Source organism: Anomalospiza imberbis, unplaced genomic scaffold (assembly GCF_031753505.1).
Source record: "Anomalospiza imberbis isolate Cuckoo-Finch-1a 21T00152 unplaced genomic scaffold, ASM3175350v1 scaffold_1327, whole genome shotgun sequence".
NCBI lineage: Eukaryota > Metazoa > Chordata > Aves > Passeriformes > Viduidae > Anomalospiza > Anomalospiza imberbis.
Window position 1 is genome coordinate 1,947 of NW_027099725.1, and position 13,012 is coordinate 14,958.

Consider the following 13,012-nt stretch of genomic DNA (forward strand, 5'->3'; position numbering starts at 1 on the left):
GGGGTTTGGGGTGACCCCAATGGGTTTGGGGGGGCTCCATGGGCTCGGGGTGACCCCATGGGTTTGGGGGGCTCCATGGGCTCAGGGGGTCCATTCAATTGGTGGTCTCCATTTTGGGGGGCCCGGGCACACAGAGGTGGGCGTGGCCTCTGAAAAGGCGTGGTCTCTCCCACAAAGGGCGTGGCCTTTCCACCTGGGCGTGGTTTACATAGATGGGCGTGTCTTAATAACAAAGGGGCGGAGACGCTTAATATGGGCGTGGCTTCCAGGGTTATGGGCGTGGTTTGAGTGGGATGGGCGTGGCTTGTAACCGTTGTGGGCGTGGCTTTAAGTGGGCGCGGCCGCGCGGGGCGGCCCCATCCCGTGGCGCGCGCGCGCGGCGCCGCGGCTCCTCCTCCGAGCGGGCGCGCGCGGGCGGGGCGGGGGCGGAGGAGGAGGAGGAGGAGGAGGAAGGGGCGCGGGAGGGGGGGGGCCGGCGGTGCCGCGGGGGGGGCCATGGCGGTGCCGCCGCCGCCGCCGCCGGGCCCCGAGCAGGCCCCGCGGTACCAGGAGTGGATCCTGGACACCATCGACTCGCTGCGTTCGCGCAAGGCGCGGCCGGACCTGGAGCGCATCTGCCGCATGGTGCGGCGGCGGCACGGCCCCGAGCCCGAGCGCACCCGTGCCGAGCTGGAGAAGCTGATCCAGCAGCGCGCCGTGCTCCGCGTCTCCTACAAGGGCAGCATCTCGTACCGCAACGCCGCCCGCGTGCAGCCGCCGCGCCGCCCGCCGCCGCCCGCCCGCCGCCCGCCGCCCGTCAGCCTCCGCGACACCGCGCGGCTGCTCGGCGGCGACGGCCGCCTCACCCGCGGCCGCCTCCAGGGCTCGGCCGCGCCCGGCGGCGGCGGGGGGGCGGCCGGGGCGGCCCCCGGGGCGGGCGGCGGCGGCGGAGCGGGCGGCGGGGGCCCGGCCCGAGCGCACCCGGCTGGGCGCCATCGCCACGGCCCGCGGGAGCGCGGGAGAGCGGCCGCGGGGAGGGCGCGGAAGGTGAGGAGGGGCGTGGGGGGAGCGGTGAGGGGCTGGGGGGAACGGTGAGGGGCTGGGGGGAACGGGGGGCCCGCGCATTGTGAGGGGGGAGCGCGGGAAGCGGCGGCGAGACCGTGAGGGGCTGGCAGGAGTGGGGGTCGTGAGGGGGCACCGGGGGCTGAGGGGGCCCTGAGGGGGCATCGAAGGGAGGGGAGCGATGAGGGGAGCGGGGGTCGTGAGGGGGCACCGGGGGGGGTGGTGGTCCTGAGGGGCCAAGGGGAGCCCTGAGGGGACACTGGGGAAGGGCCCGGGGGTCGTGAGGGGGCATCGCGGGAAGGGGATGAGACTTGAGGGGAAGAGGCGGCTCCGTGGACAGGGCATCGTGCGGGGACCCTGAGGGGTGCGAGGCAGCGCGGGAAGGGCCGGGGGTCTCGGGGGGCTGAGAGGAGCGGAGGGGCCCGGGGGTCGTGAGCGGGCACCGAGCGCTGAGCGGAACGGGGGGCACGGGAAAGGTTCGGGGGTCGTGAGCGGGGCACCGGGGAGGCCTGAGGGGATCCTGAGGGTGTGAGGAGAGTGTGGGAAGGGGGGGAGACTTGGGGGGCCCGGGGGTCTTGAGGGGGCCCCGGGAGAAGAGCCCAGGGGGGAATTGGGGGCTCCGTGAGGGGGGAGCCTGAGGGGCACTGGGGAAGGGGCTGTGAGGGGTTTGGGGGTCGTGAGGGGGAGCCGGGAGGGCTGAGGGGACCCTGAAGGTACAGAGGGGACTGGGGGGCTCTGGGGGGACCGGGGACAGGAGGGCTGAGGGGGACAGGGGGTGGGTGAGGGGACACTGGGGTCCTGAGGGGGACCCCTGAAGGGTTGGCGGGGACAGAGAGGGAACACAAGGTGGAGGGGACACAGGACACAGAGAAAGGGTCTGGGGGGGCTGAAGGGACTTGGGGAGGGATCCTGAGAGGATTTAGGGGGTCCTCTGAGGGGACTGGGGCAGTGGGGGACAGCAGAGGTCTCAAGGGGATGTTGGGGAGGCCAAGAGGATTTGGGGGACCTGGAGAGGGGGGACAGGGGAATTTAGGGGACCTGGGGTGACAGCAGGGACCTGCGGGGGTTTTGGGGTCACCAAGAGCCAGGACTGGATGAGGGTGGGGGGCTGGGAGGTTGGGGGAACCCCAGGATGTGGGGGGGGGGGACAATGACAATGCTGGGGTGACAGCGCGGGTGGGGGGAGTGCAGAAATGAGGGATCCTGGGGTTTGGGGGACCCTGCAGGACTGGGGGGGGGTCACTTTTGGGGGTGTCCTGCATTGGGGGGTGTCTTTCAGGACTGAGGGTGTTCTGAATTTTTTGGGGGGGGGTTGGTGTCAGACTGCGGGGTGGTCAAGGTGCAGCTGTGGAGTTCTGGTGGGGGCTGTCGATTTTGCTGTCAGGGCTATACATTTTTGGGGTCACAGACTTTCGGGGGGCTGTAGATTGCCGGGGGGCGTCCCAGCTCCCGGGGTTCTCTATGGAGTGATGTTCACGCTGTGCTTTTGGGGCCCCCCAGCCCCCCTGCAGCAGCAGCGAGGCCTCGGCGCGGGAGGAGGAGGAGGAGGAGGATGATGAGGACGAGGAAGACGAGGACGGGACGGGCTCAGAGGCCTCGGAGGATGCGGGGCCCCCCCGGCAGCTGAACGGGGAGGGCCGGGGGGGGCCCCCCCCTGCGCCCCCCAGGGCAGCCGCCCCCCCGAGCGGCCCCCCCCAGCCCAAGGCCTGCGCCCCGGGGGGAGGGGGGCTGCCAGCACATGGCCCCCCTCAAAAAAGAGGGGGCCTTCGGGCAGCCCGACAGAGCAGGTACTGACTGAGGGGGAGGGTGGTTTTGGGGGTGCTGAGGGCAGTTTTGGGGGTGATGGGGGTAGGGGGGTTTAAGTGTGGGGGTGCTGAGGGCAGTTTTGGGGGTGATGGGGGCAGTTTGAGGGTAGGGGTGTGTAAGTTTGGGGGTGCTGGGGGGCAGTTTAGGGGGTGGGGGTCAGTCTGGGCTGTAGGGTCAGGGCAGAGGGTGGAGGGTCACTCGGTGCTGGGGGTCACTCGGTGCTGGGGGTCACTCTGGGTGTGTGGTCACTCGGGGCTGTCCCGGGGTGACCCGTTGGTGTCCCCGCAGTGTCCCCGGCGCTGGCGGGGGCTGAGCCCTCGGTGCCGCTGTCCCCGGGCCGGCCGGGCCCCCAGGCTGCCGAGGGGGGCCCCCGTTCAGCTGCACGTGAGTTGGGGCCAGTGTCCCCTTGTCCCTGTGTGTCACCTGTGTGCCACCCAGTGTCCCCTTGTGTCCCTATGTGCACCTGTGTGCCACCCAGTGTCCCCTTGTGTCCCCTCCAGTGTCCTGCTGTCCCCATGACCCATTGTGTCCATGTCCCCCGGATGTCCCCTGTCCCTGTGACCATGTCCCCGTGTAACCCCCCTGTTGCTGTGACTCTGTCCCCACAGTCCCTGTGTCCCAGTGACCGTGTCCCCATGGTGGTGACCCTGTCTGTGTCCCCACACTGTCCCTGTGTCCCAGTGACCGTGTCTGTGTGTCCCCACACTGTCCCTGTGTCCCAGTGACCGTGTCTGTGTGTCCCCACACTGTCCCTGTGTCCCAGTGACCGTGTCCCCCATGGTGGTGACCGTGTCTGTGTGTCCCCCCTGCATGTCCCCACGACGCTGTCCCTGTGTCCCAGTGACCGTGTCCCCACGGTGTCCCCCGTGTGTCCCTGTGACGCTGTCCCCTGTCCCCAGGGCCGGGCGCAAGGACAAGGCCGTGACCCGGTGGAGTGGTCAGTGCGGGACGTGGTCGAGTACTTCACTGAGGCCGGCTTCCCCGAGCAGGCCGGGGCCTTCCAGGAGCAGGTGGGGCCACCCCTGTCCCCTCTGTCCCCCAGGTGTCCCCACAGTGTCCCCTGTCACGGTGGCTGTCCCCAAGAACGGCCCCCTCCCTGCAGAACTCCTCTGTGGCCACCCCTGCCCTCCGGGTGTCCCCGTTGTCCCTGGGGTGTCCCCAGTCCCCCTGACCACCCACCTCCTACCTCGACCTTCCCTGGCTCACCCCAGAGTCCATCCCCCAGAGTCCCCCAGGCGTCCCCCCCCTCACCGTGGCTGTCCCCGCACTGTCCCTCACTGGCGTGTCCCCACTGTCCCCGTGTCCTTTGTCCCTGCAGATGTCCCCAAACACCATTTCTCCCGGAGATACCCTCACCCCACCCTCCTCCATCGCCTGGGGATGCTCCAGGTTCTGTCCCCTGTCCCCATGGCTGTCCCTCCCTGTCCCCAGTGTCCCTCCCTGTCCCCAATGCCCGTGGTCCCCAGGAGATCGACGGCAAGTCGCTGCTGCCGATGCAGAGGGCCGACGTGCTCACGGGGCTGTGTCCCTGTGTCCCGCGGGTGTCCCGGTCCCTGTGGCTGTCCCTCCCTGTCCCCATGTCCCCAATGTCCCTCCCGGTGCCCGTGTCCCCAGGAGATCGACGGCAAGTCGCTGCTGCTGATGCAGAGGGCCGACGTGCTCACGGGGCTCTCCATCCGCCTGGGCCCCGCGCTCAAGATCTACGAGTACCACGTGAAGCTGCTGCAGCGCAGCCACTTCCAGGACGAGGAGCCCCCCCCGGAGCCCTTCCCGGCCTGAGGGACCCCCCGGACCCGCGGGGGACACCCCCCGGACCCGCGGGGACACCCCGGTATCCGGGAGGGCTCCTCCCTCCCCCGCTGCTGCACACAGAGACTTTGGGGGTGGGTGGGGGTCAGGGGGGCCCCACCTCTCTTTGGGGTGTCCCACCCTTTTTTGGGGGGCCCCGCCTCTCTTTGGGGGCCCCCACCTTTCTCTGGGGGGATCCCATCCCTATTTAGGGGGGGTCTTGCCTCTCTTTAGGGTCCCACCTCTAATTTGGGGGGTCCTGCTCACATTTGAGGGGTCCCGCCTCGCTTTGAGGGGTCTCATCTCTATTTTTGGCGGGGGTCCCATATCTCTTTGGGGGTCCCCACCCCTCTTTGAGGGGTCTCTCTTGGGGGGGCACTGCTCTAGGGGGACAGCCCTCTTTGGAGGCACTGCCTCTCTTTTGGGGGGGTCCTCACCGTTTTTTGGGGGCACTTCTCTTTGGGGGGGTCATTTCTCCTTTGGGGGATCCCACCCCTCTTTTGGGGGGCTTCTCCTTGGGGACCCCTCTTTTAGGGGGGCCACTTCTCTTTAGAGGGGTCCTACCCTCTCTTTTGGGGGGGTCACCCCTCTCTTTGGGGGCGTCTCCTCTCTTTGGGGCGCACTGGGGCTGGGGACACCCCGCTCCCTGTGGGGTCACTCCTCTTTTGGGGGGGCCCCTCTTGGGGCGGGGTCACCCCTCCTTGAGGGAGGCCCCCTTTTTAGGGGATCCCCCTTTTCTCGGGGGGGATTTTTACCGCGGGGGGAGGGGGTTGGGGGGCTCTGCCCAGAGATGTTTTAACCTTGCCCAGCCCGTGCCCCCCCCCCCCCCCCCAAATTGGGGTGCGGCCCCCCATTCCTTGGCCATGAGCGGGGGGCAGCCCCCCCCAAACCCCCCCCTCCCAGTCTGTGCCCACCCCCCATTCCCCGGGCCCGGCTCCTTTTGGGTTTTTTTAAATAAAAACGGAAAAATGAAATAAAAGAAACACAAAATCTCGGGGTTCCGGGGGGGTCCTCCCGCCTTAGAGCCCCCCCAAAAGGGGTGGGGGTGGAATGGGGGGGGCATTTGGGGGTCTCGGGGACCCCCAGGGTGGGCAGGGTGCTGCGCATGCGCCGGTCCTCCCGCCCGGCAGGGGGCGCCAGGCCCCACGGGAGCGTCTCCTTCCGCCCTGCGCCGAACCCTCCTGTGCGCATGCGTGCTTCTGCGAATTGGAGCCATCATGGCCCCTACGGCGGCCGGCAGGACCCAAAAGCCGCGCTCTATAAACGAGCTTCGAAAACAGCCTCACACCCCCCAAACACCCCCAAACTGCCCCAGAACAGCCTCAGCTCCCCCAAACTGCCCCAGAACAGCCTCAGCTCCCCCAAAACTGCCCCAAACTGCCCCAGAACAGCCTCAGCTTCCCCAAACTGCCCCAAACACCCCCAAACTGCACCAGACACCCCCAAACTGCCCCAGAACAGCCTCAGCTCCCCGAAACTGCCCCAAACACCCCCGAACTGCACCAGAACAGCCCCAAACTGCCCCAGAACAGCCTCAGCTCCCCTAAAATGTCCTCAACCACCCCCAAACTGCTCCAAACAGCCCAGGACAGCCTCAGGCTTCACTAAAGGAGCAGTGACTGCCCCAGAACAGCCTCAGCTCCAGTAAAATGCCCTCAAATACTCCCAAACTGCCCCAGAACAGCCTCAGCTCCCCTAAAGAGCCCCAAACAGCCCGAGAACAGCCTCAGGCTTCACTAAAGGAGCAATAACTGCCCCCAAGCCAGCCTAAACAGCCCCAGAAGCAGCCTCAGACGCCGCTAAAGCCACAAATGCCCCAACGCTCCCAATGTGCTTCGAGCCGCTCTGAAACATCCTCGGCCCCCCCGCGGCCCTTCCGACCCACAGGAGCCCTAAAGGGGCCCTCGTCGCCCCCACGGGGCCGCAAGGCCCCATAAATGTTTCTATAGGATCGTCCGCCCCTGTCCCCCTACGGCGGCCGGACAGGCCCAAAGGCCATCTGCTTTGCGCATGCGCAATGGCCGTTCCCTGGTGAAGATGGCGGCGTCCATGTTCCCTCTTTACGTACGGCGGCCAGCGGAGCCAAAAAGCCGCCGTGCCCTCTCTTCACTCTCTCATCGCTGGTTCCTGCAGCGGCCAAAGGAACCCAAAACCCGCCCTTGTCCTCCCTTCAGCTCTCCCCAAGCTACAATAGCGCTTGAGGTTCGTAACAGCCTCCGTCGCCCCGCGCATGCGCAATGGCGGCTCCGGGGAGGACGCCCGCCGCCCAGCTGCACAACACCGCTCTCTGCGCATGCGTATCACCCGCCCCAGGGGAAGATGGCAGCGCCCGCCGCGTTCTCCTTCTGTACGGCGGCCGGCGCGACCCATAATCCCTAAAAACGCGCTGCGCGCATGCGCATTACACGTGACGGGGGAAAGATGGCGGCGCCCACCGCCCGAGTGTACACCATCGCGCTGCGCGCATGCGCATTACCCGCTCCGGGGGGAAGATGGCGGCGCCCTCCGCTCCCTCCCTCCGTACGGCGGCCGGCGGGGGCTCCAAGCCCCGCCCCGCGCGGCCCCCGCGCATGCGCGGCGCGGGGGGGGAAGATGGCGGCGTCCTCGCTGGAGCAGAAGCTGTCGCGGCTGGAGGCGAAGCTGAAGCAGGAGAACCGCGAGGCGCGGCGGAGAATCGACCTCAACCTCGACATCGGCCCCGCCCGCGCCCGCCCCAGTGAGCGGGGCCGGGGGGCGGCGGGAACGGCCCGGGGGGGGCGGGGCGGCCGCGGGGAGGCCGTGCTGGGGGGGGGAGGGGAGGGGAGCGCGGCCGTGAGGGGAGAGCGGGGCTGGGGGGGGCCCGGGCGGCCCGGGCACATTTTGGGGTGTCTGGGGCACTTTTGGGGACAGATTTGAGACATTTTGGGGTGGTTCGAGGCAGTTTTGGGGTCAGATTTGGGGACATTTTGGGGTGTCTGGGGTGGTTTTGGGGTGCTCGGGGCGGGATTGGGGTGCTCGGGGCGGGTTTGGGGTCAGATTTGGGGAGATTTTGGGGTGTTCGGAGTGGGTTTGGGGTGTCTGGGGCGGTTTTGGGGTGTCTGGGGCGGGTTTGGGGTCAGATTTGGGGACACTTTGGGGTGTTCGGGGTGGTTTTGGGTCCTCGGGGCCGCCTAAGGACATACTTGGGGACATTTTGGGGTGTCTGGGGCGGGTTTGGGGTGTTCGGGGGGGGTTGGGGTCAGATTTGAGGACATTTTGGGGTGTTTGGGGTGGTTTTGGGGTGCTCGGGGCGGGTTGGGGTGCTCGGGATGGTTTTGGGTGTCTGGAGCAGTTTTGGGGTCAGATTTGGGGACATTTTGGGGTGTCTGGGGCGGTTTTGGGGTGTCTGGGTCACTTTTGGGGTCAGATTTGAGGACATTTTGGGGTGCTCGGGGCAGGTTTGGGTCAGATTTGGGGACATTTTGGGGTGTTCGGGGTGGTTTTGGGGTGTCTGGTGCACTTTTGGGGTCAGATTTGAGGACATTTTGGGGTGTTTGGGGTGGTTTTGGGGTCAGATTTGGGGACATTTTGGGGTGTTCGGGGTGGTTTTGGGGTGCTCGGGGCGGGTTTTGGGGTCAGATTTGGGGACACTTTGGGGTGTTCGGGGTGGTTTTGGGGTGCTCGGGGCCGCCTAGGGACATACTTGGGGACATTTTGGGTGTCTGGGGCACTTTTGGGGTCAGATTTGAGGACATTTTGGGGTGTTCGGGGTGGTTTTGGGGTGCTCGGGCGGTTTTGGGGTGTTCGGGGCGGGTTTGGGGTCAGATTTGGGGAGATTTTGGGGTGTTCGGGGTGGTTTTGGGGTCAGATTTTGGGACATTTTGGGGTGTTAGGGGTGGTTTGGGGGTCAGATTTGGGGACATTTTGAGGTGTCTGGGGCGGCTTTGGGGTGTTCGGGGCGGGTTTGGGGTCAGATTTGAGGACATTTTGGGGTGTCTGGGGCGGTTTTGGGGTGCTCAGGGCGGGTTTGGGGTCAGATTTGGGGTCATTTTGAGGTGTCTGGGGTGGTTTTGGGGTGTCTGGGGCACTTTTGGGGTCAGATTTGGGGACATTTTGGGGTGTCTGGGGCGGGTTTGGGGTCAGATTTGGGGACATTTTGGGGTGTTTGGGGTGGTTTTGGGGTGCTCGGGGCGGTTTTGGGGTGCTCGGGCCGGGTTTGGGGTCAGATTTGAGGACATTTTGGGGTGCTCGGGCCGGGTTTGGGGTCAGGTTTGAGGACATTTTGGGGTGCTCGGGGTGATTTTGGGGTGTCTGGGGCAGTTTTGGGGTCAGATTTGGGGACATTTTGGGTGCTCGGGGCGGTTTTGGGGTCAGATTTGGGGACATTTTGGGGTGTTTGGGATGGTTTTGGGGTGTCTGGGGCACTTTTGGGGTGTCTGGGGCAATTTTGGGGTCAGATTTGGGGACATTTTGGGGTGTCTGGGGCGGTTTTGGGGTGCTTAAGGCGGGTTTGGGGTCAGATTTGGGGACATTTTGGGGTGCTCGGCGTGGTTTTGGGGTGTTTGAGGCAGTTTTGGGGTCAGATTTGAGGACATTTTCGGGTGTTTGGGGTGTTTTTGGGGTGCTCGGGGCGGTTTTGGGGTGCTCGGGGCAGGTTTGGAGTGCTCGGGATGGTTTTGGGGTGTCTGGGGCACTTCTGGGGTCAGATTTGAGGACATTTTGGGGTGTCTGGGGCGGTTTTGGGGTGCTCGGGGCGGGTTTGGGGTGCTCAGGATGGTTTTGGGGTGTCTGGGGCGGTTTTGGGGTCAGATTTGGGGTCATTTTGGGGTGTTTAGGGTGGTTTTGGGGTCAGATTTGGGGACATTTTGGGGTGTTTAGGGTGGTTTTGGGGTCAGATTGGGGACATTTTGGGGTGTTTGGGGTGGTTTTGGGGTGTCTGGGGCGGTTTTGGGGTGTTCGGGGGCGGGTTTGGGGTGCTCGGGCCGGGTTTGGGGTGCTCAGGATGGTTTTGGGTGTCTGGGGCAGTTTTGGGGTCAGATTTGGGGACATTTTGGGATGCTCAGGATGGTTTTGGGGTGTCTGGGGCGGTTTTGGGGTCAGATTTGAGGACATTTTGGGGTGCTCGGGGCGGTTTTGGGGTGTCCGGGGCACTTTTGGGGTCAGATTTGGGACATTTTGGGGTGTCTGGGGCGGTTTTGGGGTGTCTGGGGCACTTTTGGGGTCAGATTTGAGGACATTTTGGGGTGTCTGGGGCGGGTTTGGGGTCAGATTTGAGGACATTTTGGGGTGCTCGGGGTGGTTTTGGGGTGTTCGAGGCAGTTTTGGGTTGTCTGGGGCAGTTTTGGGGTGTCTGGGGCCGTTTTGGGGTGTTCGAGGCAGTTTTGGGGTGTCTGGGGCCGTGTTGGGGTGTCTGGGGCCATTTTGGGGTGTCTGGGGCAGTTTTGGGGTGTCTGGGGCCATTTTGGGGTGTCTGGGGCAGTTTTGGGGTGTCTGGGGCCGTTTTGGGGTGTCTGGGGCCATTTTGGGGTGTTCGAGGCAATTTTGGGGTGTCTGGGGCCGTTTTGGGGTGTTCGAGGCAGTTTTGGGGTGTCTGGGGCCATTTTGGGGTGTCTGGGGCAGTTTTGGGGTGTCTGGGGCAGTTTTGGGGTGTCTGGGGCCGTTTTGGGGTGTCTGGGGCAGTTTTGGGGTGTCTGGGGCAGTTTTGGGGTGTCTGGGGCCGTTTTGGGGTGTCTGGGGCCGTTTTGGGGTGTCTGGGGCAGTTTTGGGGTGTCTGAGGCAGTTTTGGGGTGGCTGGGGCCGTTTTGGGGTGGCTGGGGCCGTTTTGGGGTGTTCGAGGCAGTTTTGGGGGTGTCTGGGGCAGTTTTGGGGTGTCTGGGGCAGTTTTGGGGTGTCTGGGGCAGTTTTGGGGTGTCTGGGGCCGTTCGGGGACACTTCGGGGCCGATTTGGGGCATTTGGATCACGTTTGGGGTCGTTTTGGGGCAGTTCTGGGGTTTTGGGGCAGTTTTGGGGTATTTGGGGCGGGTTTGGGGTGTCTGGAGCAGTTTCAGGGGTTTGGGGTCATTTTGGGGCAGTTTAATGGATTTAGGAGCATTTTGGGGGCAGTTTTGGGGTTTCGGAGCATTTGGGGGCAGTTGTGGGGATTTAGGATAATTTTGGGGGCAGTTGTGGGAGTTTAGGAGCATTTTGGGGCAGTTTAGGGGATTTAGGATCATTTTGGGGGCAGTTTAGGGGATTTAGGATCATTTTGGGGGCAGTTTAGGGGATTTAGGATCATTTGGGAGCAGTTTTGGGGGGTTGGGGCAGTTTTGGGGTTTAGGAGCATTTTGGGAGCAGTTTTTGGGGGTTTAGGATCTTTTGGGGACTTAGGAACATTTTGGGGCAGTTTTGCAGGTTTGGGATCATTTGGGAGCAGTTGTGGGGGTTTAGGAGCTTTTTGGGGCAGTTTTGGGAGCATTTTGGAGGTTTAGGAGCATTTGGGGGCAGTTTTAGGAACATTTTGGGGCAGTTGTGGGTGTTTAGGAGCTTTTTGGGAGCAGTTTTGAGGGTTTAGGATCATTTGGGGGCAGTTTTGGGGTTTTATGAGCATTTTGGGGCAGTTTTGGAGGTTTAGGATCATTTGGGGTAGTTTTAGGGGTTTAGGAGCATTTGGGGGCCGTTTTAGGAACATATTGGGGCAGTTGTGGGGGTTTAGGAGCATTTGGGGGCAGTTTTAGGAACATTTTGGGGCAGTTGTGGCGGGTTTAGGAGTTTTTTGGGGCGGTTTTGGAGGTTTAGGATCATTTGGGGGCCGTTTTGGAGGTTTAGGAGCATTTGGGGGCAGTTGTGGGGGTTTAAGATCATTTTGGGGCAATTTTGGGGCCGTTTTGGGGGTTTAGGAGCATTTTGGGGTAGTTTTAGGAACATTTTGGGGCAGTTGTGGCGGGTTTAGGAGTTTTTTGGGGCGGTTTTGGGGCAGTTTTTGGGAGCATTTTGGGGGTTTAGGATCATTTGGGGGCAGTTTTGGTGATTTAGGAGCATTTTGGGGTCAGTTTTGGGGATTTAGGATCTTTTGGGGGCAGTTGTGGGGGTTTAGGAGCATTCGGGGGCAGTTTTAGGAACATTTGGGGCAATTGTGGGGGTTTAGGAGCTTTTTGGGGCAGTTTTAGGAACATTTGGGGGCAATTGTGGGGGTTTAGGAGCTTTTTGTGGCTGTTTTGGGAGCATTTTGGGGGTTTAGGAGCATTTGGGAGCAGTTTTGGGGATTTTAAGATCATTTTGGGGGCAGTTGTGGGGGTTTAGGAGCTTTTTGGGGCAGTTTTGGGAGCATTTTGGAGGTTTAGGAGCTTTTTGGGCAGTTTTGGGAGCATTTTGGGGGTTTAGGAGCTTTTTGGGGCAGTTTTGGAGCATTTTGGGGGGTTTAGGAGCTTTTTGGGGCAGTTTTAGGAGCATTTGGGGGCAGTTCTGGGTGGTTTGGTGGTGCTGGGGTGGTTTTGGGGGTTTGGGGACATTTTGGGCTTGTTTTGGGGGGGCTCCGAGGCTGCTTTAGGGTTTTGAGGACAATGTTGGGGGGTTTAGGAACATTTTGGGGCTATTTGGGGCAATTTTAGGAGAGTTTGGAGCAGTTTAGGGACATTTTGGGGCAGTTTTGGGACATTTTGGGGCATTTTAGGGACCTTTTGGGGCTCTTCAGGACGTTTTAGGGACATTTTGGGCCAGTTTTGAGCTCTTTAGGGACATTTTGGGGGCGGTTTTGGGGCGTTTAGGGACATTTTGGGGCATTTTTAGGGACATTTTGGGGCATTTTAAGACTTTAGGGACAGTTTGGGGTGGTTTTGGGGTGTTTAGGGACATTTTGGAGCATTTTTGGGCATTTTAGGGACATTTTGGGCCAGTTTTGGGGTCTTTAGGGACATTTTAGGGACATTTTAGGGACATTTTAAGGACATTTTAAGGACATTTTTGGGCTCTTTAGGGACATTTTGGGGCATTTTAAGGACATTTTGGGGCTCTTTAGGGACATTTTTAGGGACATTTTGGGCCAGTTTTGGGCATTTTAGGGACATTTTGGGACATTTTGGGGCATTTTAAGGACCTTTTGGGGCTTTTTAGGGACATTTTAGGGACATTTTGGGCCAGTTTTGAGCTCTTTAGGAACAGTTTGGGGCGGTTTTGGGGTGTTTAGGGACATTTTGGGGCGGTTTTGGGGCTTTTTAGGGACATTTTGGGCATTTAAAGCTCCTTAGGGACATTTTAGGGACATTTTGGGCCAGTTTTGGGCATTTTAGGGACATTTTGGAGCATTTTAAGGACCTTTTGGGTCCCTTTAGGGACGTTTTAGGGACATTTTGGGACATTTTGGGGCATTTTAAGGACCTTTTGGGGCTTTTTAGGGACATTATAGGGATATTTTGGGCCAGTTTTGAGCTCTTTAGGGACATT

At 62.1% G+C, this 13,012-nt stretch overlaps 1 protein-coding gene across 1 annotated transcript; it reads left to right on the forward strand.

The window, feature by feature from the left end:
• The first annotated feature begins 444 nt into the window (after positions 1 to 444).
• LOC137466073 (sterile alpha motif domain-containing protein 1-like) lies at positions 445 to 4,740 on the forward strand. The gene is given in 6 exon segments (XM_068177984.1): positions 445 to 1,026; positions 2,542 to 2,682; positions 2,685 to 2,828; positions 3,136 to 3,231; positions 3,747 to 3,857; positions 4,462 to 4,740. Coding segments are annotated over 6 exon segments (1,188 nt in total). The 5' UTR covers positions 445 to 495; the 3' UTR covers positions 4,627 to 4,740.
• Positions 4,741 to 13,012: the final 8,272 nt, after the last annotated feature.